The sequence below is a fragment of the Sarcophilus harrisii genome, chromosome 2 (genome assembly GCF_902635505.1).
Source record: "Sarcophilus harrisii chromosome 2, mSarHar1.11, whole genome shotgun sequence".
Classification (NCBI taxonomy): Eukaryota; Metazoa; Chordata; class Mammalia; order Dasyuromorphia; family Dasyuridae; genus Sarcophilus; species Sarcophilus harrisii.
The window spans coordinates 371,979,121-372,004,088 of NC_045427.1; the positions used below are offsets into that span (position 1 = coordinate 371,979,121).

At 35.5% G+C, this 24,968-nt stretch overlaps 3 protein-coding genes and 1 long non-coding RNA gene across 10 annotated transcripts in view; 2 read left to right on the plus strand and 2 right to left on the minus strand.

The window, feature by feature from the left end:
• The window catches only part of MATR3 (matrin 3), a 31,541-nt gene extending 24,623 nt beyond the window's left edge, over positions 1-6,918 (plus strand). For 3 of the 5 annotated variants that reach the window (XM_012550971.3, XM_012550978.3, XM_012550983.3), the window contains 7 exons: positions 121-291; positions 821-952; positions 1,360-1,403; positions 1,491-1,869; positions 2,584-2,953; positions 3,361-3,482; positions 5,827-6,918. In XM_012550971.3, the coding sequence (XP_012406425.1) occupies positions 121-291; positions 821-952; positions 1,360-1,403; positions 1,491-1,869; positions 2,584-2,953; positions 3,361-3,482; positions 5,827-5,877 (1,269 nt within the window). In that variant the 3' untranslated portion in view covers positions 5,878-6,918. The remainder of the gene's footprint in view (positions 1-120; positions 292-820; positions 953-1,359; positions 1,404-1,490; positions 1,870-2,583; positions 2,954-3,360; positions 3,483-5,826) is intronic. The other 2 variants (XM_012550988.3, XM_003756600.4) reach the window with 2 other exon arrangements.
• On the minus strand, positions 1-14,509 carry LOC116421633. The gene is made up of 4 exons (XR_004232114.1): positions 14,294-14,509; positions 13,022-13,059; positions 3,327-3,495; positions 1-245 (listed from the first exon to the last, which is right to left on the minus strand). It is a non-coding gene; the product is annotated as an uncharacterized LOC116421633 (long non-coding RNA).
• On the plus strand, positions 10,793-24,471 carry PAIP2 (poly(A) binding protein interacting protein 2). 2 transcript variants are annotated; one of them, XM_003756601.4, is made up of 5 exons: positions 10,814-10,951; positions 15,484-15,622; positions 17,128-17,291; positions 18,275-18,454; positions 20,904-24,471. In XM_003756601.4, exons 3-5 carry the CDS (start codon positions 17,154-17,156, stop codon positions 20,958-20,960), a joined length of 375 nt encoding a protein of 124 aa, XP_003756649.1. In that variant the 5' UTR covers positions 10,814-10,951; positions 15,484-15,622; positions 17,128-17,153; the 3' UTR covers positions 20,961-24,471. The 2 variants fall into 2 exon arrangements, with proteins under 2 accessions (XP_031809224.1, XP_003756649.1); XM_031953364.1 differs by lacking the exon at positions 15,484-15,622 and having other exon boundaries at positions 10,793-10,951.
• Positions 17,815-24,968, minus strand: part of SLC23A1 (solute carrier family 23 member 1) — a 30,678-nt gene continuing 23,524 nt past the window's right edge. The window contains exon 15 of one of the 2 annotated variants that reach the window (XM_023504947.2): positions 17,815-18,078. The gene's annotated coding sequence lies outside the window, so the exon portion shown is untranslated. Of the gene's footprint in view, positions 18,079-19,964; positions 20,047-24,968 lie in introns of those variants that run through there. The other variant, XM_023504942.2, reaches the window with a different exon arrangement.

The window sequence follows — 24,968 nt, forward strand, 5'->3', positions numbered from 1 at the left end:
GCCTAGTTCTTGGCATAAAAATTGTTTACTAAATGGTGGTTGTGATAGATTGACTTAATTTATAAAAAGTTAACTTTCTGATCAGTATAGTTGACTTTTTTCTTATTTCTTTAATTAAAGAAACCAGAAGGCGGAAAACCTGATCAGAAATTTGAACAAAAGCCTGAACTTGGACGGGTGATCCATCTCAGCAACTTGCCCCATTCTGGCTATTCTGACAGTGCTGTCATCAAACTTGCTGAACCCTATGGAAAGATAAAGAATTATATATTGATGCGGATGAAGAGCCAGGTACTTACTAATGATCTAATAAATTATTGAACTACATTTTAGAGTAATCTTTAATTAAAAGACTGTGTAGTATAATGAAGAAAAACACAGTGAACTGGTTGTGAGGAGAAATTCCTCATCATACTTTCTTTGTCATTTTCTGAAGGCCAATCTCCTGAACATTAATTTCTTTATTGGGATATAAATAGTATTTGCGTAACATTCCATAATATATTGAAAGAAATTCCCCGGATGCCTTGAAGAATTATAGAAATGTTAATTTTTTAAAATGCCTTGCATATTTAAAATACTTTTTAAAAAATCTTAACCTCAGAGAATTTTCATTTCCATTTTATAGAAGGTAAACCTATTGCACACACTGGGTTTAAGGAATTTAATCTGAGTAATGGCAAAGTTGAAACTGGGATTAGGCACTTTTAACTCCCTAGACCATCATTTAAAATAAAACATGTTAAACATTTTGCTTTTTAAAAGAATTGTTTAATGGATGCTGAAGGGTATTCTTAATTTCTTTTCAAAATTTCCTTAGGCTTTCATAGAAATGGAAACCCGAGAAGATGCCATGGCCATGGTGGAGCACTGTGCAAAAAAGGCACTTTGGTTCCAGGGCCGATATGTGAAGGTTGACTTATCTGAGAAATACAAAAAACTGGTATTGCGGGTATGTTTTTTCATTTTTCTTTTCCAACTTAGAAACCTAAAACAACGTGGTCCCTGCATTTTTGTTTATCTATCTCTCTATTTCTTCTGTCCCCTTTCTTCTTATCCTTGAAATGAAAATCAACTACTAAAATACTTGAAAATAGATGTTGGATTGACAGGAAAGAGATTTGGGAAGGTATCACTTTACTAAAGAAGACTCGGCAAAAATAATACTCCTTTACATTCTGAAATAATAGCAAAAAGGGTTTAAATGACCCTTTTTGGTATCAATATTGCTAGGAACACTAAATCTAAATGAAATAGTATGAACTTTGTAAGGATTAATCAAACTCAAGTACTTTAAGTTCACCTATTGAAGAGCTAACTAACTGTAAGATCTTAATCGTATTAACTTTTTTCATATAGATTCCCAACAGAGGAATTGATCTGTTAAAGAAAGATAAATCTCGGTAAGTTCCTTTAAAGTAGTTCATAGAATGTATTTTTGTGTATTGAAAGCATTTAATCAGAATATAATTGAGTACTTTTTATTGCAGAAAGAGATCTTACTCTCCAGATGGCAAAGACTCTCCAAGTGACAAAAAGTCTAAGACTGATGGCAGCCAGAAGAGTGATAGTGGAGCTGAAGGAAAAGAACAAGAAGAAAAACAAAGTGAAGATGCTGATAAAGATACAAAAGATGAACAGGCAGAGCAAGAACCTGGTTTACTTCTTGAATCTGAAGATGAGCTACTTGTAGATGAAGAAGAAGCAGCTGCACTGCTAGAAAGTGGCAGCTCAGTAGGAGATGAAACTGACCTCGCTAATTTAGGTGATGTGGCTGCTGACATTAAAAAAGAACCTTCAGAAAAAGCTTTGAAAAAAATGGAAATGAATCTTGGTTCTTCAGCGGCAGCAAAGAAGAAACTTAAAAAGGTAAAAACATTCGAGAAAATTTCTCTTGCCTTCTTTTTAATAGGTAAATTTTAATTTCGATTTTAGTTTCGATAGGTAAATTTTAAAACTTGAGGGTGAAAATTTGCTGTGCCCACTGTTTTAAGATTCCGGCAATTACATTAAGTTTTGAAAAGATAACATTCTTTGCATTATCAAGAGTGGCATTCTTCAAATTCAAGGTAGCAATTTATAACTTAAATTCAGTTTTAGCTTACATTTGAGGCTGGTACCTACATGGAGTATTTTAGGGATTCTATAATTAAAATTTATAATTCTTTTTTTCCTCCTATGGTGTGTAAAATAATTGCACACGGGTGTATACTATATAAGTTTTGATTACTTAAATTTAGTTCTAGTTTAGGTTGGATGTGTTTAAATAGGTTTGGTCAAAAATACAAGGAAGTTTAAGGAACTGAGTGAAACACAGAATTTTAGCTTGTGTCCTTAGAAAATCCTTGCCCTTCAGAAATAGTATCTGTATGTTACAACTTAACTAATTGTTTGTAACATACCATTTAAATAAGCTTTTAGCTTAGTGTTTTCAGTGGAAAAGGAAAGTTATCCAACCTTTTTCCAGAGGACAAGGAAGGAAAGAAAAAGACGCTTTTCCCTTCCTTTTTTAAGTAAATGCAAATGGAAGGGATGCTGCAGGATAACTAACTGTTGCAGAGTAAACTTTGTCTCTCTTAACAGCGTCGCTTTCCAGGGAGTATGGAAGGTTTTGTCACTCTAGATGAGGTTGGTGATGAGGAAGATTCGGAACTTCAGAAACTTCGTAAATCGGGAATGGCAATTAAATCTGGTGACAAAAATGACGATAGTTTGGTTGAAATTAAGGTGGACAAGATGGAGGAACTTGATCAGGAGAATGATGGCTCGTTGGAAAATGGAATAAAAAATGAAGACAGTACAGAGCCTGGAGGTGCCGAATCTGCCGAGAACCTTGAGGGAATGGATCCGAACCAAGAGACAAGTGAAAATACAGATGGTGAAAACGAAATGAAAAGGGAGGATATCCCAGATGAGTATAGAATTGGACCATATCAACCTAATGTTCCTGTTGGTGAGAATTGAATTTTTCTTAATTAAACATTAGCACAATAAAAGTAATTTTAAATAATAAAATTATTTCATTTTTGTTGTTGCTGTCTTGTCTGTTCTTGTTCTGGTCTGTCTTAGACTTTGTTGTTATAATCTTGCCTTCTTTGCTCAGTGTCTCAAAATTTAATATGCATTTTATTCCTTAGTATTTTAGTTGAGATGTTAAGTTGTATAGAACCTTAATATGCTATATGTCTTTTTTTGGACAAATTTTCTTTTATTTTACAGCTTATGAAAGGTAACATATTCACAAAATTATTCTCGGTGTACTTTTGAATATTACATAGATAATGCTAAATAATACAAATAAATGTTTTGCTTCACACTTAAATTACCTGTTGATTAGATTCTTTGTGTATTTTTCCCTAGGCGTGGACTATGTGATACCCAAGACAGGATTTTACTGTAAACTCTGTTCTCTCTTCTACACAAATGAGGAAGTTGCAAAAAATACTCACTGCAGCAGCTTGCCTCATTATCAGAAATTAAAGGTAAAACAAATGCCTAAAAGTAAAGGAAAATTGGGATGAGGATCCTGGCATACTGAAATACTCATTATTGCCTTAAGTGGACTTTGGAATAGAGTGCTATTTAGCATATGAAAACTACTTAAGTCTCTAAGTAAACCTTAGTTCTAAACTGAAAGGAATATTTTTTGGTAGCTTGTTCAGCCCCAAATGAAATTATATAAGCTACAGCAACAGGAACTAACATTGACTCATTCAGCATTTAATGTTGTTCTGATTTAAAATAGTAGCAGTGTCGAACATGTTATATCTGTCATTTATTTAGAGACTTAAAAAGAAAAAAAGTCAAGCTATTATACTAGGAAACTAAATTAAGGTGAGCCAAAATGTAAAGGAATATTTTTTGGTAGCTTGTTCAGCCCCAAATGAAATTATATAAGCTACAGCATCAGGAACTAACATTGACTCATTCAGCATTTAATGTTGTTCTGATTTAAAATAGTAGCAGTTAACGTTATTTTATGTGCATGGGTCCAAACTAAATGACATGATAGATGCAATTCCAAAAAGTAAGAAGAACAAGAGATGTCAATTGCACTCCTTAGATACACACAAACCAAAACCTTTGGGAGGTTGTTGGATGGATGTGTGGGAACTAATGTCCCAGGAATGCAGGGATGAAGTAGTTTTAATTGATTCTAGTTGTCTTTTAGAAACATTAGAAACCTATCTGCGAAAACACAGGTTTTGTACTGACTGCAAAAATAAAGTACTTCGAGCATACAATATTCTTATTATTATTATACAATATTCTTATTATGACATATTATATCTGTCATTTATTTAGAGACTTAAAAAGAAAAAAAGTCAAGCTATTATACTAGGAAACTAAATTAAGGTGAGCCAAAATGTAAGAATGTTCTTTTAAAACAAAATTGAAGAAGCAATTCTGTGAAATCAAAGTAGGCAAATAAAAGGTTTGTCATTTTAAAATAGCATTTTATTTTTTCCAGTTACTTTATAAAAGAAATTTTTAAGGTTTCATTTAAAAAAATTAGTTACCAAACTTCTCCTTCCATCCCTAAAATAGTAAGCAATTTGATATGTGCAGCAATCATGTAAAACATTCCATATTTGTGATGACCATGTTAGCACCCTGGATACCTTAGAATCAGCCCGAGTCAGGATAAGCAAAAGTCCTTGGTCTTTAGAGGTAGGAGTGAATTGGATGGAAGCAGAATCTCAATGACCTTTTGACTCCTGCCCAGAAGTGACTCTGGCTAGTCTTACTCCACCCCCCAGTCCCTCCTACAATTCTCTGTATACACCAATTGTCCAGCCAGCACAGAATAGTGGGAAGGACTGTTTTCCAAGCATATGCTAATAGAGTATTTATTGTCCAATCTGTAGTTAGCCTTAAGTACTCCAGCCTCAGTGCATGAACTCAAAAGTTTCAGCCCTTTACACATATTAGTAATATTGTGATAGAAAAAACAGATTGAAAGGGAAAAAAAACCACGGGGGGAAACAGTTTGTAGTGAATAGAATCTCATTATATAAACTTCCAGTTTTGCTGAAAAATTAGGCTAACAAATACTACAAATGTGTTGAATAATGCTTTTTGGGAACTTTTCCTCAGAGTTCAGCCGTTTAAAGTTAGAGTTGATTTTTTTGAGTGAAATAAAGATAGAAATGGGCCCAGATGTTCATCCATGGCCCAAATTAATGGGATTTCATTAACTGGCTTATAAATTGTTCTGAACTGCTTTATAATAGAATGCCATCTTAAATGAGAGTGGAAGTTGCTTTTTAGTATTGAGCTAAAGAAAGTTTCGTTGATTTGTAAGTATACACTAAAACAAATCGGATTCAAGTTCCCCTTAGATTTTATTGCATAAGCTAGTCTTCAAGATAAGGTTTGCCATATATTTGAAATAATACTCTATGGTGAACAATTATGTTTTATATGATACATTTTTAAAAATATGTTGTCATGGTAGTTACTATAGGATTCAATTGATCTAGTATGTATAGACAAGATATCCTGTGAAGTAATCAAATATTTACTTTATACCTTAGTCTAGTGGGTAAAATATTGGTCTACAAATTTTAAAAATAATTTTTATACTTGAAGGAATTGCTAATTTGTTTTTATTTGTTGTGTCCTTAAGTCTTTGATCATTGCAATATTTTAATAAAACTGTCTTTCCTTCATTTGCTCAGTGTTTACATTAGTCTGCAAAAACTTGTTACAGAGATATCTTAAATTATAAGGTCCAAACATTATTTAAAATTTTTTTTTTTTAATCTTGCTAATTTAGATAGAATTTATATGTCCCTGAATTGGTTTTATTTTTTTTCCCCCCAGAAATTTCTGAATAAATTGGCAGAAGATCGCAGGCAAAAGAAAGAAGCTTAAGATGTTCAAGACGCTTAAGGGTTTCCAAGGAAAAGTGGTTCTTTGTTTTTAACGTTAATCTTTTTTAAACGCAGTACAGATAGTTAGTAGAAGAAAATATTGTACTCTTTTGTTTTAGTGAAAAAATAGTCTGTTCATGTGTTAAGTGTTACAATAAAAATGCATATACAGTTAAGTTAATGCAGAATAACTTTTGTTTTATGAGAATGGCAACAGACAGAAGTGCTTTGTAGAGATTGGCTCTTCAAGCCACTTAAGATAACTTTTTGCACCGTTATGAAAAAAGTGGATGTGTGAAGAAAAGTAACCTTCAAAGAAATGAAATTTTATTAGTTTCCAGCTTCAACGAATTGTCAACACATTTTGATTCCATTCAATAAAGAACAAAAACCTTACATTGTATTTTTGTTAATTTTATCTGAAACATTCCACATTCTAATCTGAGCCTAGCAGATTTTTCATTTGGAGTGTGAAGCTATTTAGTTGTATTTCATTTCTGGAAACGTCCTTAAGTGTAAAGTTGCAATTTAAAAATGCAGGTGCAGCTTCTTTTAATGTCATTGCTGTTACTTAGATGTTAGAAAACTATTAAGTAATTGGCTTTAAAATTTTGTAATTTTTTTCTAAGTTCCTACTAGATTTTTTTTCTTTTCATGTAGTCGATGTATTTTCAGTGAAATGTAAAAACAAAAAAAATCCCGTTCTCTTTGACCAGTATTAATTTCTTGAGCTCTTATTGCTTGTTACTTGAATCCTGTAGCTGTCATACATTTCTGGTATAAGCAAAATTTGATTTTTGAAGTGTGTAGATCATCTCTTCATATTCTTTAAATGTAATTTTACATATCTGCATTTTAAAACAGTTTGGTCATAATCCCAGAAGCACGCTTCTAATTAATGTACCTGCACTTGTGACCTTTGTGAACAGAAATTTGCATGTATAATCTGTGTTTACTTGTAATTTTCTGATTATATACTGCTTATATCTGTGGATTCAAGTTACTGAAGTGATTACCAATAAACAAACCTAGGCAACAATAATTGGTTATATGTTTGGAATATTAACAATGTATGTCAGTTGTGGCTTATTCATAGACTTTCTCTTTCTTTGCATGCAATTTAGTTGAATTACTACTCTTTTAAAACTGGGTGTGTCCGCTACTAAAATGTCCATTTCTTTGGTGCTATTGAATTTATAATCCCAATTTCATAGCTGGGTCTGTGGTCATTTTTTCTTCTGTCACATTAAGTGAGAACATGATGGAAAGCTAGTGTCATGCTACAGGAAAATTTGATTATGTTAATAGCTAGAACATAATGAGCCCTAAATGTTTAATATAATGGGATTAAGCGTGTAGAGGGGCCTTTAGATTTCATAATTAAACGATTGGGGAGATTTTCCCGATAAATAATGTCCACAGTAGAGATAGCAGATAAGGATTATTGAAAAAAATCTTCCAAATATTAAACAATTCTACTTTTGTTTTGGCCCTTTGGATTTGCAAAAAATCATGATACTTTAGGGCTAGAAGGAACTTTGAAAGGTTTCAATTCTTGTAGCAATTTTGAATTTGTACTGGTAGTGATGTTAGAGTACAAAGAATAGTAAATGGCATTTTATTTTTTAATATACCATAGAGTGGGAATTTTGGCATAAGAAATTAAACAACTGATTTCTTCAAGTGGTTCCTGTTCTAGTAAATAAGAAACTATGATCAGATACATCATCTGATTGTCATTTATTGAATTTATTGAATTTTAAAGTTATCCTTGTGGGAAGAGAACAAATAGTTAAATGTTCTACCATTTACACTCTTTTGGAGGAGCAAGTAAACATTTTCCCTTACCAGACAGTTGGATAGCCACATTAAATGGGAAGACATAAGGATGGCTAAAATGTGGTAAACTCCAAATGAAAGCAGTCCCTTGTATATATTAAAGAGGGAGGATGGAATAGATTAAGATATAGATCCTTTTCTAATTTGAAGGTAAATCATGTAGTGTTGATCAAGTTAAAAGTGTTGACCAGTTTTAAGCTATAGCATAAGTTTATGCATTTGGCTTCATTCACACTTAGTGGAAAGGCTATCAAATTTAAATCTAGGTTAAAAGGCATTTGCTATTGCTTTGGATTTCTTATTTTTGACTACAATCAGAGTTCCCCTTTGTGTGGACAAGATACCTGTCTAGTAATGCTTTTTCCATTTTATTAATAAATTACTATTTCTACATAAATCATTATGCTTCATAAATTACTAGCTCTTGTTAGGTTAGTGTTCAAGAGAACTATGTCATTTGAGGTTTCTCATTTAAATACAAAGGACACTTTTCTAATTGTCAGTCCCTTAAATTAACCTTTGCAAATAAATGATAGTTTGGTAACTTACTTTCTGACCCAGGTTTAATTTGCTATTTTCCTTTTCATTCCTAGTTTAAAGTTGCTTAGGCAGAATTTCTCAGCTTGTAGGCTTGTTCAGAAGTCAACCACCTTTGGAACACTTAAATGATCAAATTTTAAAGTGTATGTAACACACCAGAACTATTAGAATACTTTTACAGAGACTGACGACTTTTAGGTTCTATTTACAAATGGTTACCATAATTATCATTTCAATATCAGAACTGATGAAATATGCATGACAGTATTTTGACACAACTCCTCTTTGAAAAGAGAAACTTGGCTGCCTGTTAAGGAAGGCAATTTTTTGGTTTTGTAAAGTATTTCCTTGTGGCTTTAACTTTACACTGATAAGAATATGTGGTTATTACAAAAAGGTAATTCTAGCCCATTAATTTTCTACAAGTCACCTAACTTAAATTTTGTATCTGAAAAGGCCCATTTACCTTAATTATAGGCTGCTCACTTGTATCTATCTGTTCCTACTTGCCTTGGACTTGCTTATCTGGATTATCCTCTTTTTCTAGCTAGAGCAGAATTGGGCAAGCCTGAGATACTTTCGAGACTGGCTGAGGCTAAAAAAACTGCTGCCATTTGAAGGGCTACACAGGCTTGCTTATAATAATAACACCACTCAGATGGTTTGGAAGGAGAGAAACATAATTGTTCATAATTGGCCCACAGGGTGGGTGGCATGAACCAGAAATGGGTTTAGTTTTATAAGGTCGATTATTTGACTAATGCAAATGGAGCAGAACTCCTACAGCCTTTTCTTTGCTCTCCCTCCAAAAAAAAAAAAACAAACCAAACATCCCAACATCCCTTTCGAAATTCCTTTCAGTCATTCCTGACTAAAACTGGTGTAACTGACAACTGTTGTCCATGTGAAGTGTGGAACTGGACCCTATTGTGACTACTGTGTGGTGGTTTTTATTTTCCCTGGTTCTTGATTGTGGCATTTCCAAATGGTTTTATGCAATAGCATGCATATGAAAACAAATCTTCAGCCTAGTGCCCCTCTTATCCTCCAGCCATTATACGTGTGCCTTAAATACCCTTAATCCCTTAAAATTACACAGGTTCTTTCCCTGCTTGGCATTTGTGTAGATAGAAATGAATACCTGGATTGTTTCTAAATATTGGCATTATATTTTAACATTTCCTGCTCTGAAATGGGCATTCCCCAAATACATGATCAAACGAGAAGAAAATAAGATGATAGACCAAACATAGGCAAGTTTAAAGTGTTAACTGGGAAAGAATTAAATTTTAAAAAATTAAACCTATCCTAATGTTAATAGTACACTTTTGAACCAACAGTCCCAAACAATTGTACGATTGGGACAAGGTGAAGGCTTTAAGCCTTCGAAGGAAAGAGGGATAACATTTAAGTACTTGAATCTCAGGACTGCTTATTTCTTTTAAGACTTAGGTATCTGGACTTTGAGTCACCAAGTTAATTCAGATTCTCAAGGTTTTTTTTTTTTTTTAGCTTGGTCTACTCCCCCCTTTCCCCTCCCCCCCCCCCAGATTTGTTAGTCCCATCTATCTTCTCAGCATTTTTATACCACATTCTTTGCTTAGGCTGTCATCGCATCTTAACTAATTTTGATCCGATTCTACAGATTGATAGCATAAACCCCCTTGTTTCTCCATTGAAATATGGTAGCTATCAACTGTTCTTTAAATTAGAGGCCAAATCTTTCCCCAGATTCTGGAGTGTAATGCCTTTCCCAAGATGTTGGGTTTTCAGAAAACTTAAATTCCGTAGCTGTAGAAAAACGACCACTCGGAAGGGACAGGATGAAAAGAACCCTATTTGAGCACATAAGCCGCTGCTGAGGCAAACGATTAACAGTAAAGGGGCATTACGCACCGAACTTAACTTTGGATTTGCGAGAAAGATCCAGCTGTGCACAGGTCTGAGAAAGGAATTCAGCTCTTTTTGAGGCAGGTTTTATCAGGTTTGCATACCATCTACTCTTCAGATCTCAGATCAGACTTCCCTTAAAGATCCTTCACGGTCTCCCTTTGTGTCCCACAAGTCTCAGAACTAAGTCCAGGACGGCTACCAATGATGCAAGCGTCATGATGTTATCTGAATCTGTACGGACACACGGGCCATTGGCGTACCCGTCAGTCATCCGGTCAACTCTCCTTTGAGGTTACCTCTGATAAGAGGTTAGAATTTCGCCTCCCCAGCCCAGTGAATGACCTTCGCCCAGCGCTCTCTTTCGGGGTCCTCAAGTCTTCGCTTCTGTGGAATGGGTGTGGGGGCTTTTCTGACACAAGGATATGTGCTGCCTTACCCGAGGCGGAACTCGGAAGTCCTGACTCCCCTGATAACCACCCGACCCAGAAGCTGAGCCTCGGGGTCCGGTGCAGGCCGATCTGTAGCCACCTTGCGGCCCGAGACTGGTGTGGAGAGGGAGGAGCTAGGTAAAAGAGTCGGCGCGCGCTATCGCTCTAGTGGAAGTCGAGGGAGGGAGGGAGGAGGAGAATGGGGGCGGGGCCTACAACGGAAGTGAGGTCACTTCCGAGCTGGGTGTTTGTTTGGGACTGGGGAAGGGAGGCGGCGGGTGAAGCGCACGTAGAGCGGGGGGAGCGGCGCTGCCTGTGGAGATCCGCTGAGGCCGACAGGACTCGCTGGCTGCCGTCCCCGCTGCCGTGCACTGGGTGAGGGGGGCCCCCTCCGGGCGGTACGGCGGGAGGAGGGGGCGGCGCAGCAGTGGAGGGGGACTCCATGACGGCTGAGGGGACCTCAGAGGCCTTGCGGGCTGGGGGAGCCCCGGTCCCTCTTGGCCTTCGCGGGTGTAAGGGGCGGAGGACTCTTGTCTTCTCCCCCATGAAATGGCGGTGACTTTTTTTATTGTCATGATTTATTATTTGGGCTCTCGCGGCTTTCCATCCGGGTCTTTGGTCGCGCGCGGGGGCTGCCGGGATACCAACCTTTCCCTCCGTCCGCTCCCCCCTCCCCGCACACACCTCTCTCCCCACTCCCTCCGCCTCCCACCGCCACCCGGGCAACAAAGCTCATTGTTTGTCCCTGTCTGCGCCTGCGCGTCACCACGCGCAACATTTCCCCCTTCCCCTCCACCCTTACCGCGCCTGCGCAGTTTATTGCCAAATCTAAGAGGGGTGGGCGACCTGGTGGGACACCCTTAAAGCACTCCAGGAGAGAAGGGTAGAGAAGCTGCCCTTTGAGCCCATTCTTTCCCGGCTCATCGCTCCTCCAGCTTTAAGTGATTGTAGCACATGTTTGGGACACGTATGCAGGTGTACCCAAATCAGTGGTACCCCATCGCTCCCTAAGCTGCTACATTGTTTTTATCCCTCACCTGGGACTAGGTTTGCGGGACAAGGTGGACTGCGCAGCAGCCCAACCAGGGCATTTACCGAAGCACTTTAAAGCATTGTACTGGCTTCTAGTTTTCAGTTGACTTTGCAAATCACTAAAGACTGCTCACCAGACGCCTTGAACTCTTTCTGTGAGAGATGCAGATACAATACTTGGGGAAGGTTGGCTTTGTCAACTTTTCCGAATATATTATTTTTAAGTTCTTCATACAAAAATCTTGTGTTTTTGTTTTTGTTGTAATTGCTGTTCTGTCCTTGCCAGCTTTGTGAAATTAAGAATTGTATTTATGAACAAAAAGCAATTTCGTGAGGACTATTTGGAATTCTTTTCCCTATCATTTTTTTGGAAATTTGTAATTTAAATTCGACTACATCTTACAGTTGGAAGACGACATGAAAGGTATAGAGCAAGATGTTTTTCAGGTTATTAAGATAGTGAATTTTGGTTAAGCTTCATTAGCATACTAGGTGGTCCTTTGATAATCTTACCCTATGCACCTGCATAAAACATGATTTTTCTGTTTTGGGGGAGAGGGCAGTTGGAATGTCTGTGCAGAGCTGAACTGTGAGAAGCTTATAAAACCTAAGTTGGGCTAGGTGAAGAGTGTAAGTTTTTTTTTTTTTTTTTTTTTTTTTTTTTAAGTATACTGATAGACACAATCTATTCTAATTTTCTAGAACCAGATACCAGATAAGATAGAAAGTGTGATAGAAAGTGTCCTCTCGAGTATTTCTTAGAGCTAGCTCTTATCCTCAAGGAACTGACGCTCTTAAATGAACTATTCACGTAAATATGTACATCCCAAAATTAGAAATTTGAGTGCACTTGATTCTGGTGTTTGGAGTTTCTTCATTCGTTATAGTTGGGTTGGTGATTTATTAGTAGGTGTTCTTTTGAGTCTTACCTATAGTCCCAAGTCATCCATAAACTTTAATGGTCCCCCTCTTGTTGAATTGCTGGCTGAGGTTGTGGTACAAATTTGTTGCTACAGAATGGGAGTTGTTTTTGTAGACCCATAACTTCATGTTCATTAAAATAGCATGTTCTAAAGGTCCTATAAAATGGACTCAAAACATATTCAAACAAACATGGAAACTTATTAAAATTTTATAATTTACAAAATGTTAGTCATCCACTACTACTGCAGCTGCTACTACTACTTAAGTCTTCAGGTAGAAATATGTACAATTTGCATGTTTTTCACATTAATACTAATAAATTTTATCCCAGGTGATTGCACTGTGATATTTTATTTTATTGTGATAAAATCTAACATGATATTAGTCTGATGAGCTGTTTGATAAATATTATCATTCAGACTTTCTTGCAGTAGTCATTTGGAAAGCTTTTATTTCTTGCAGGAACTAGCAAAGGGATTGTTTACTTACTTGAAGTCACTGTCATCCTGTCATAATTATAATTTTCCCTGAAATCATCAAAAAGAAAAAAGAGTTTAATCATTTTATTCTCTTAACATTTGAGGATTTTAAGAATCATACCATTTAGAATTTTCAGATTTCTTTTAAAAGTCTTCCTGCAAATTTTGAACTGGGTCTTATAGCTATCATTTTTACTAAGCATGGTTTCATCTGCAAATGAATAGATTCCAGTGTGGTTTAATGTTTTTGTTTTTTCCTCTGATCTTTATCCTTCTCTCCAAAAGAATGTTTATTTAAGAAGATATGCTAATCTGGTAATATAGCTGAATTAAGTTCTGGAAGAAATTTTCTGTATACAATAACAGCTTCTGGATAAAATTATAATGCAGACACACTATGCAATGTTTGATAATAGCTTTATATCCTGCCTTGTATTTCCTTAATTCTATTTAATTGTTCAGTATATGCCCATATTTGAATTAAACTAAAATCCCCAAATTAGAAATCCAAAGACCAAATAAAAGTTGTCCCTAATTGAAATTGAAGAAATTGTGTTAAAAGATAGGGTGCTGAATTTGGGAGTCAGGAAGACTTGCATTCATATCCTGTTCTCAGATACCCACTTAATTTAGATGTGTGATTTAGACAAATATCAATTTCCTCAACTATAAAAGGAAGAGATTGGAGTAATTGTCCCTTCCCAAACTCAATCCATGAACCTAATGACTTTGTCAAAGTCCAGGTTTGGAATTTTGTTTTATTTTTGGTTAGGATTTGTCACTTTTGTCACATTTGTCACATTTTTCCTTCAGTTATAAAAGCTTTTGTTAGTTTGTACTGGCCATTCAAATCTGAGTCTAACATAGGAAATTGCACTCATAAATTGTCATCAGTCCTACAACAGTAGTATTACCAATTTAATTATCTAGCTTGATTTAAGTCATGATTACTTTTGAAATAGAAAATAAAGGAAAATTATGGAGCCTCGGTTACTTCATTTGTGTCTGCTACTTCCCCTTCCACAACAGGACAGATGTGAAGATTAAATATTTTTAGAATGCATTGGAAATGTCAACTAATAGTAATGATCAATTTCTAATAAAGCTGAGACCATGAAGCTAAAGATTTATGAAGTTCTAAGAAAGTAGCCTTGAAGGATATGTCTGGTACCAGAAGGGTAGAGAATTTAATTGTAGGAGGAAGGAATAAAATATAGTCAATCTCACCAACTGTCAAGTCCCTTAATGATAATAGTATATTCTGGGAGTAGGGGACACTCACCCCTCTGGCTCACACTTGTGTCGAGGGACCAAAATCTAGTCAGCAATTGTTTCTTTCATCTTGTGCGTAAGATGTTGTAGTAGTACTACTAGTAGTAGTCATGGTCATCATCATCATCATCAGTGTCACTTATTGCTTGTTAATTCTTGTTTGCTGCAGTTATCAATTACTTGGAACAGCCCTACTTGACTAAAAGTGATCCTGGTCAGCTGCTTGTCTTTTATGGCCTTCAAAGCCAGATGTGATTTGATGAGGTGATAATGGGCAAAAAGCTGACCTAGCTTCTGTCTAACTGCATTGTTTGAGGCTTAAGACCTATTTCCTAATCCTTTCCTTGCTCAGCCATCCTTTAGTAGTTGCCATCAAGAAAGGAGAGGAGTCCCCTGATGTTTTCTAGGCTCCCGAACTTGCCTAGGCAGGTTTCTCATTGTATTGGCACAAACTTTTGCCCATAACACTTGAAAAAGGCTTTAATTCGGGGCTTTTGCTAGATTTGATTCTGTATGATACTCAACTGAGTTAACTAAAGCATATTTGAAACCAAATTAAGTATTTCAGTACATATGGTTATATGTCTGGTGTCCTTTGTATATAGTTGCTGGCAATTTAAAATTTGATTGGGAAATCCGGTTTTGGATGGTCTTGTTTTTTAATACCCTAAGCTTAAGAATTTTATGTTGCATTATGCAAGGAGATAAGGTATCTTTGTACTTTAACATTGAAGTTTTTGATAAAGTGGGGTTCATTTTCTATAAAATTTTAAGTAGAAGAACAAAAAAAATTAGGTGCTGTTAAAAGCTGTTAAAGGATACCTTTGAATGTAGCTTAATTACAGAGGATATTGAATAGTCCATTTATATTTAGTTCTGTCTAATTGTAAGGCAGGCTAGATCCTCGTTATTAATAATATTTTTAAGTCAGGTCAACATTTCATGAGTTTATTGGTTATTTGACAAAAACAGGCAGTTCTCCTTGAATTTTTTTTTGTAGTTGGAGGGTTTTATTAAACATGTGAACTCAACCTGCAAATACAGCAGATGAAATTATTTGTTTCTTTTGACTTAAATTACAAATATAATAACAGTAAAATATTTCCATCATAAAAATGAATTTTCTAAATCCTTGTCTTATCTGCTTTCAGAGTGCCATGCTTCCCACCCCAGCTGATACTGAAATTTCTTTTTCTGTAGTTGTCATCTATTGTGGACTAAAGAATCCTGAACTTGGAAGGAAAAATTGAATAGATTTCTTCTACATGGTTTGGGTTTTATCATAGTGAAAGAGGCAAATGAACTTACTGCATCATAGTGCATCAACAGTTCTTTACAGGTGTTCTATCATTATTCAACACCCTCTCTCACCCCAGTTGAAAGTAATTAGGATTAAGGGCCAGTAAAGTGGTGGGGAAGGACCTTTATGGCTGCTTTGTGAGTAGTAACCCACAAAAGCCTAAGGGATAGAGTTTGGGGAAAAAGTCATCATTTAAACCCCTTGCTGTGCCTCGCTCCCCAAATAAAACTACATAAAACAAAAGATTGACGTTATAAGGTAAACATTTGTTTATTGAGAATAAGTTTCAGGTTTATTTGCGTACATTAATATTTGGGAATACAGACAAATCTCCTGACTACATTATGAGGTCCTGGCATCACATATGGCAGATCAACTTCTCTTTTCAATGTTTATCCAAAGAACCATATTTCTGGTAGTAAATCTTAAGTTTCAGAAAAGGCAGGGGTAGATGGGTATTTTAAACTGTATACTGTCTTTTTCCCTTTTGTTCATGATTCATTCAAATTACTCTTCAAATTATTAATAAAATTCCCTTTTAACATTATCTTATAAAGTTTTTTAGGACTATAAAGCATAAAAATTTAAACTTAGACGATTTATTGCCTATATTCAATCCAGTCTTTAACACTGCCTGTGTGACACTTAATATGCTCAGTTCCCTTTTCTGTAAAATGAAGGAGGTGGAATGCATATCCTCTCAGGATCCTCCCATTTGTAAATCTATGATCCTATGTTTATATCAAATATTTTCTATTAGCAGAGTGTGATATATCCTAGTTTTAATAGAAATTGTAAACATTTAAAGGAAGGTAGTTATATGCCAGAATTCTTGAAGGTTCTGGGAAAGAGGGTATCAAGAGGAGTGACAATACAGGAGAGATTCTAGCATGGTGTTTCATAGCATTCTCCAGAAAGTATATAACACTACAAATACGCTACTTCTCCAACAATATGATTTTATCAGACTAGACACAAACTCAGTTTTGTTTGGGATTTTGAATTTTTTTTCCTATTTAAAAATATATTTGGTTTATACAATGGGAATCAACCTAAAAATAAAATTGACTTGGAGAAATTAATTTGATCACTAGTCTTTACAGGGTGAGCCTAGTTCTGTTATAAAACAAAGGAATAAATGGGTTAAATGAATAAAAAAAATTGTAAAATTCTGAGGGACTTTAGAGATCATGTAATCTAGCTCCTTTATTTTATATTTAATTGCAGCTGAAGCAGAATAAATGGACTTGCCTGGTCATAAGAGCTTGGTTAGTGCCAGAGCATGGACTAGAACCCGGGTCTCTATATTCCAATTCCAGTGCAGATGTTGAGATCCCCTTTATGTTAAAAAAAAAAAGGCAGATTTTTGACATTGTGGGTCATTGTTCATTCAAATTATTTTAGGCAAATTTCAGCAATTCCTAGATAATTTCTTGTAACTTAAAGCATTTTGAAGTGCTTTGTTGGCTTACGTAACCTCACTAGAGTGTTTGGTAAAGTGTTTCCTTCACAGTCTCAACTAACTTTAGCTTTCTTCTTGTAAGGTTACAAAAACAACTAACATACAACCATGAAAGATCCAAGTCGCAGCAGTACTAGCCCAAGCATCATCAATGAAGATGTGATTATTAATGGTCATTCTCATGAAGATGATAATCCATTTGCTGAGTACATGTGGATGGAAAATGAAGAGGAATTCAACAGACAGGTTAGTGGTCATGTTGTGTGTAAAGATTTTTTTTTCTCAGTCCTGTGCTTTTTCCAGCCTTCGAGTAAAGAGACTTCTCTGTGCTTGGGGAGTTCCTTACATTTTGCAACTAAGACAAAATGAAATTGGAGTTATTCATATAGGGAATGCCAAGATAAGGTAACTCTTTGTGCCAATGTAGTTGTGCTTCGTTTTGGGGCCATGTTTGTTACCTGAAAGATTAAGAGGTTTAGTGACTTGGTCATCATCACATAGCCAGGCTCCTAATCAGAGGAAGGACTTGAACACAGGTCTTTCTGCCTTCCAGACCAACCCTCTATCTATTCAGCAATGCAGGCTCTGATGACTTTGTATTTTCTGAAATTTGGATTCTTGCTAAGACATAATCCAATTATGCCAATGTTACTTTATCATGTCAAACATGTGGGCAAGAACCTGGACAACTTCTCAAAAGGCTTATTTTCTTCAATTTCAAATTTTAGACCATAGCTACTTTGAAAATGAGTTTCTTGGTTACTCATACACGTTTTATCAGTTTCATCCTATATCACTGGAGTTTTGTTCAAGATAATCGTATATCACCTTACTCTTTAAAATTGTGTTTGATACTATCAGTTTCTCCAGCATTGTCCTAAAAAACAATGCAAGCTTGGTAATATTCCTCTTGGAGCTTGATCTTCAAATGAATACTCCTAAGTAATGATACTGTATCCAGTAACCAGTATGGCTTCCTCACATCAGATGAGTAGGTCAAAAGCAATGCTCTCTGCTTTGTCTTGTTACTTCTCTGACAAATACAAACAGTGGAGGAAAGAAAAACATTCTGTTAATATTAGTATCTTTATGGCATTGATTCTTAACCTTATCTGATAATTCAACAATTTTAAAAGAAATCTCATTAGAATAGAAGCAGAGGGGAGTGTTGTTTGTTTTTAAAATATGTCTTAAAATTTTTAATTGAAAGATTCATTTTATCTTGCTAGATTGAAGAGGAGTTGTGGGAAGAAGAATTTATTGAGCGCTGTTTCCAGGAAATGCTGGAAGAAGAAGAAGAACATGAGTGGTTCATTCCAGCTCGAGACCTCCCACAAACTATGGACCAAATCCAGGACCAGTTTAATGACCTTGTCATCAGTGACAGTTCTTCTCTGGAGGATCTTGTGGTAAAAAAAAAAATTTTATTTTCATCTTTTTAAAATTTAGTTTATCTTCGCTAATTTGTGGGAAAACCTATTGAGAAGAGGTGCTAAGGAGTGGAACTCAGTCATTCAGAAGACTGAGGTTCAAACCCTGCTTATTACACTTTAATAGATGTATGACCTTACATAAACGATTTAATCTTTCTGAGCCTCTTTATTCATCCGTAACATGAGAGGGTTGGACTAGATGATCTCTAAAGTTTCACCAGTTCTAAAATCCTCTGATCCTGCTAATTCATTTTTTTCAGAAGTAGTTCTTTTGGCCAAAATTGTTGTGATGCTTTCTCCAAAGCTTGAGATTCAGTGATGGATTATATTGGTTTGAACTGCTTCAGCCCCAACATGGAATAAAAATTGAGGTCTCCTTGATGCTAGTCTCATATTAAACATTTATTTATTCCTGGTCTGAGTCACTTAATCTCCCTGCCTCATTTCCCTTTCTAGGATGTCTAAATGACTTTAAGGAATTGCTTTATTTATATTATCTTTAAAGGGAGGGCCAAGTTTATGTAAATTTAAGAAATTAAATTCTGGTTCTAAGTATTTGTACAACCATTCAGTCATTTTAGTATCAATGATATTTTTATAACCTAAAGTTTTTTATTCAAATACTCCAACTCATTATTTTTAGTTTTAGATTTGATTTTAATAATCTCTCAGCAAAAATAAATTGCACAAATGTTTTTAAATTGTCTTTCATTTTTCATTGCTGACAGCTATTAATATACAGGATTTGTATTTGCAATAATAGAAACACCCAGAATTTTAATAAAAACTAAATAACATCATTTAGTATGGGGCCCATCAAGTCTTTATTTGATTAAATTCAGTTTCAGATTAAGATAACTAATAAGGCTAAAATCAAACTAGGAAACCTAGTGAGGACTGAATGCCAGCTTTTCTATCCTATTTACAACCCCTAGCCACTCTGGAATTCACTCCCAGTCTCTGAAACATCATATGCAGCTGTTGCTTGGTCACTGAGCTTGAGTACTATTCCGAAGGGCTACTAGAGAACATTGAAATTTACGGTGTAAGTGTGTCCTTTGTTATAATAAACACAGAGCTATTGCTGGAACAAGTACTTTTATTCTGAGTAGTTTGTTGAAATGTCTGCCTGTTTAAAGCTACGTTATTAATTCAGTCAATAAGTAAATGATCTTATTTCTCTTTAGTTGCCAAAAGATATGTATGCATTTTGGATTATTATGATATGGGTTTGTTTTTTGTTTTTGTTTTTTTTAATTTTTATTTGGGTTGAGGGAAATACATTCTGACCAAGGAAATGCTTATTATGTGCCAAATATGAAAATGGAATTAAGCTCTTGCCACAGGATATTGTGTATGTAATAATGTACGGCTTCTAGCTGGTAACCTAAAAACCAGATTCCATCTCTCAGGCCCACATATCCCAGGCCCTGGAGTGCATCCTGATGCCTTTCTCTTCATTAGTTGCCAAATCAAGAGGTGGTAGAAGAATTTGTGAATTCAAAGGCATCCCTTTGTTCCCTTATGGTTTGTCCTCTGGTTTGTGTATTTGCACGTCTGGGGAAAGCCTAAAAAACAATAGAATTTTAGAGCTATAAAAGACCTTCGAGATCATCTAGCCCAACTACTATAATTTAGAGATGAAGAAACTAAGACATATATAAAGGAAGTCCCTTGGCCAAGGTCACACAACCAGTCTGGTGATCCAGAACTAGAGTAGGAGTAGAACCTAGGTCTCTTGTCTCCCACTTTAGTTTAGGCTTTGTTGCAATGAACATTGCCTACAGGATTTAAAAAAAACATTAGCTTTCTACATAATAAAGGAGAAGACAAAATTAATCTTTTTACTTAATAGTTTTTTCATCTCTAATACTTAAAAATAGTAGAATGACTAATTTTGAATTTTACATCTTTCAGCTTCCAAAAAGGCAATCAGGGAAAGGGAGTAGTAAAGTAGTAAACCAGGGTTTAGATAATTTGCAAAACTTCATCAACATGATTACTTGGCTGTTTGCAATAAAAAGCATCACATCAGAAACTTTTGTTAATAATACATAAATACCCTATTACAGTATCTATAACTTTCAGAAGTTTTTTGGTGTTCAAAGAGAAGACATCATGATTCTATTTGAGCAAAGTCATACTGTCAGTTAATACAGAGTGTGTATTCCTGATTAAAATATAACTTCCCTGAATTCCAACCTGTTTAGAATAGCTTACATTGCTTTAATGTCAGGAAGATATCACATTTGGTCCTTACCTCTTTTGTCACTAGAGATGTGGAGTTAATGACCGATCTTCAGAGTTGAACCTTGAATTGTTGCTTTGCCTTGAACTTAAAACTACTTTTGCATGTGGGGAAATAATGAATACTAATGAGCTTTTAGGAGCAGTCTTTTAGTAAACTTGCTTTCTTACTTTCCAGGTCAAGAGTAATCTGAATCCAAATGCAAAGGAGTTTGTTCCTGGGGTGAAGTACTAAATATTTGAGTAGATGGGGCCCTCTTTTGGTGGATGTAGCACAATTTCCACACTGTGAAGGCAGTATTAGAAGACTTAATTGTAAAAGCTCTCCCTTCTTGTCACTGTGTTACACTTATGCATTGCCAAAGTTTTGTTAGTCTTGCATGCTTAATAAAAGTGCTGAGACTGTTATTAAGTAAAAAGCTGTCAAACGTTTACTGAAAGTAATTGGACCTTGGCTTGATGTGAAGGACAGTGAGGAAAGAAGCACCAGTCAAGTTGTGACAAATCAGACAACCTCTGAAAAAGATTTAGAAATTTGACTAAATGATTTGTTTTAATTGAGACTAAACTAGTCACTTGGTGTTAACCAACACCTGTTAATGCCTTAACTTTAAAAAAAAAAGTCAATTTTGAAAGTAAAGTTCTAATTGTTATACAAATTACTTCGTTCAGACTTCAGTATTGTTACTTATTGTATTTGTCCCCGTGGAGAGAAACTTATACTTCAAGAATAGAATTGGTAATGAAAGAGCTCCACGCAAGCCAGCTGGTCTCGAGTGGCTTCTAAAGTTACAGAGTAACAAATGGATGGAAAACTACCCCCTGATTTTTACATTATGTTATCATGTTAGAAATGTTGAAACCCACTCCTAGTTATACATCCAAGGAGGAGTGTAATTTGAAAATTACATCATCTTCCAAGTTCCCCAGTACTTCATAGCTGTGTCTATGTAAATTCTAGCATATAACACTTAGTCAAATTGAACCAAGGAAGTCTTAGCATTCTGATTTGAGTGGTGCTTTTCCCTTGCTTTGTTAATCATCACTACACAATAGTCTACAGCACAACAACTTTTCTTTTAACAAAGCTAGAACAGTTTTGGCTTCTTAAACTTCATATTTGGGTAGGTTAAGCTGCCATACGTGTTCAGTGTGAATAGTGTTTAAGTTGAAAATATTGTAAAAAAATTATATTTTTTCAAAAATATTTAAAAAAATAAATAATAGTAGAACTGAGCTGATGGTTGTGTTTATTGGATGCAAGAATTCTCCCTTATGGAGAAAACTACTTTTTATCTGTGGGCTCAGTAACTTGACATAAGAACTGTCACAAACAAATAGGCTTTATTGGATTTCAAATTGTTGGGCACATACATAAAAGATTTATCACACTGGATGTGCCTCTCTTTTGAAATAAACATGTAAAGTAAAACTACGAGGCCTATCCCTACTCTTTCTCAGAGTACTCATGCTGTAATTCAGAACAATAGTCTGTATTTCTGACCTCAAAATAAAATGATTTCTCCCTACTTCTTCCTAATTTTAAGGCTCTTTTAACTATATTCCTTTGCTCACATGTGTCTGTGACTGCCTTGGAATCTTTTCCCCCATTCCATTTTCTTACTTAACATGTGTTAGTAGATATAGTTGGGATTACAGCTTTTTCACCTAGACCTTTTTCCCATAGGGTATTCAGCAAGATCTTTAGTTGTGCTAGCTTGTCAGTATCCTACTCAATTCCTTCTTTTACAACACAATCATGTCTCTCTGTTTTATACTCTTTATGAAGTAATATCCCATGCATTTGCTTTATCCAATTTAGATTCTCTTGAGCCTGACATTGCTAATCATACTTACCTACTGTCCTTGAGGAAAAATCAGATTTTTCTGCATTCACAAGAAGAAATGATTTTAGGAGTTTTATTTGGCATTTCTCCAGCAACAGGAAAACCCATGTGAAGGTTTGATCAAGAATCTGCAGCAGGATCTTCCTCTGCCCCAAATTTTTCATGGTAATGGGACTCTAATGGGACTCCCTAAACCCTTGAACCATGGTGTCAAATGATCTCTGATAGTACTAAAATGCTTTGTTCTTGGAAACCAGTTTGATGAGGTGTATTGTGTAGATATTTGGAAAGAATTTTCAGCTTATTGATGCTTGATTCATTCTTCAGTAGCTGTACAACTGTGCCTCTGTTACATTTTAACAGTTTAATACTTTAACTGGCCCCAGCCATCTGCTCTGGGTTTGGTACTTAAAGAAGCTCCTCAGATAACACATTATCCATCATGAGCTACATACTGATACAATAGATAGAACACTAAGAGACTGTACCGGAATAAAATAAGACATTTATGCCAGAATTCTTGGCTATATGATATCTTAATACTTTATCAGGGGTATAAAACTAAACATTAAAAGTACTTAAATGCTCAGCTGAAACCAGACTCCAACTTGAAAAGGCAGTGTGTTATCATGGAAAGATTGCTAGGCTTAAAGTCAGGCAAGATCTAGTTGTGAATCCTGCTTCTGACTTAATACTAATAGTATGACCTCAAATGAATCTGTTTTTCTCATTCATAGTATAAAGGTAATTGTATCAACTTCATAGGGCTGTTATAATGAGTGGCTGAAAATAATTATATATAAAGCACCTTGCAAATCTTAAAAGTATTATATAAAAGCAAGCTACTAAAATGCTATTGATGTAAGTTGGAATTGTAGAAATGACACAAATTCCTGAGAGGATGCCCATTTTTCATAAAAGCAAAATTGATGTATCAACTGAATGTTAATTGTCACAGCATAAAAAAGATTAGGTCATATATTGTTCATAACTATAGCTAGGAAAAGAATTAAAGGACAGAGAAATAAAGATTAGGAAGCAGAGTCAAGATGGTGAAGAAAAGACAGCAATGTGCCAGAGCTCTCCCCAAATCCTGCGCCCCTAAATATAATGTCAAAACAATTCCAGAAACAGAATTCACATAAAGATGAGGTGAAATAATTTTCTAGCCAAAGACTACTTAGAAGGTCAGCAGGAAAGATCGATCCCACCTGGCTGAGAGTGGAGCAAAATCCAGTGCTAGCTGTGCCGGCACAATCCCAACCCCTTCCCTAGCAAGCTAGGAGTAGGTCTTGGTAGCTGCTTAATCAGCAGTAGCAATGGTTCCAGAGCTCTCAGCCTACAGATAGTAAAGTCAAACAATTGGTCAGAAGGAGATAATGGGTCTTTTTTCTGGCCCTGACACAGGACTCTTGTTTTGCCCATAATTCTATGAGAATCACGTGCACTAGCACACCAGAGCTTGTGACCATAGTAGAGCAAGGACCCTCATCACAGTTTCATGATGGAAAAGAATGCTTGTGGTCACAGATCAGAGCACAGGCCAGAAAATTAGCAAACATTTCTCCTATCACACCACCTTGGAAGAAAAGTCTAATAATAGACTGGGAAAATGAGCAAACAGAAGAAAATAATGATCATAGAAAATTACCATGATGACAAGGAAGATCAAAACACTCAGAAGAAAATAACAGTCAAAGCTACATCTAAAGCCTCCTAAAGCCTCCCAAGAAAATTAGGGATTGGTCTCAGATCATAGAAAAGCTCACAAAGGATTTTGAGTCATGTAAGAGGTAGAGGAAAAAAAGAGAGGTAGAGGAAGAGAAATGAAAGTGATGTGTGAAAAAGTCATGAAAAAAAAAAAAAGACTTGCTTTGTAAAGGAGATGCAAAAAATACAGAAGAAAATAACGCCTTTAAAAACAGACTAGGCCAAATATTAAAGGAAGTACCAAAAAAGCCAATTTGGAGAATTCCTTAAAAAACAACTAGCAAGGGGCAGCTAGGTGGCGCAGTGGATAGAACACCAGCCCTGAGGTCTGGCCTGAGTTCAAATTTGCCCTCAAGACACTTAACAAGTCCTAGCTGTGTGATCTTGGGCAAGTCACTTAACCCCAATTGCCCCAGCAAAAAAAAAAAAATAAAATAAAACTGGCAAAATGGAAAGAGGCACAACAATTCACTGAAGGAAAAAACTCACAAAGTAGAATTGGCTAAATGGAAAAGGAGATACAAAGACTCGCTGAAGAAAAGAATTCCTTAAAAATTACAATTGAGCAAATGGGAAGTTAATGACATTATGAGAAATAAATACTAAAAATCAAAAGATTTTTAAAAACCCTAAAATGTCTCAATGATTTTTTTTTAAATTGACTTGAAAAATAATCTGGGAGATAA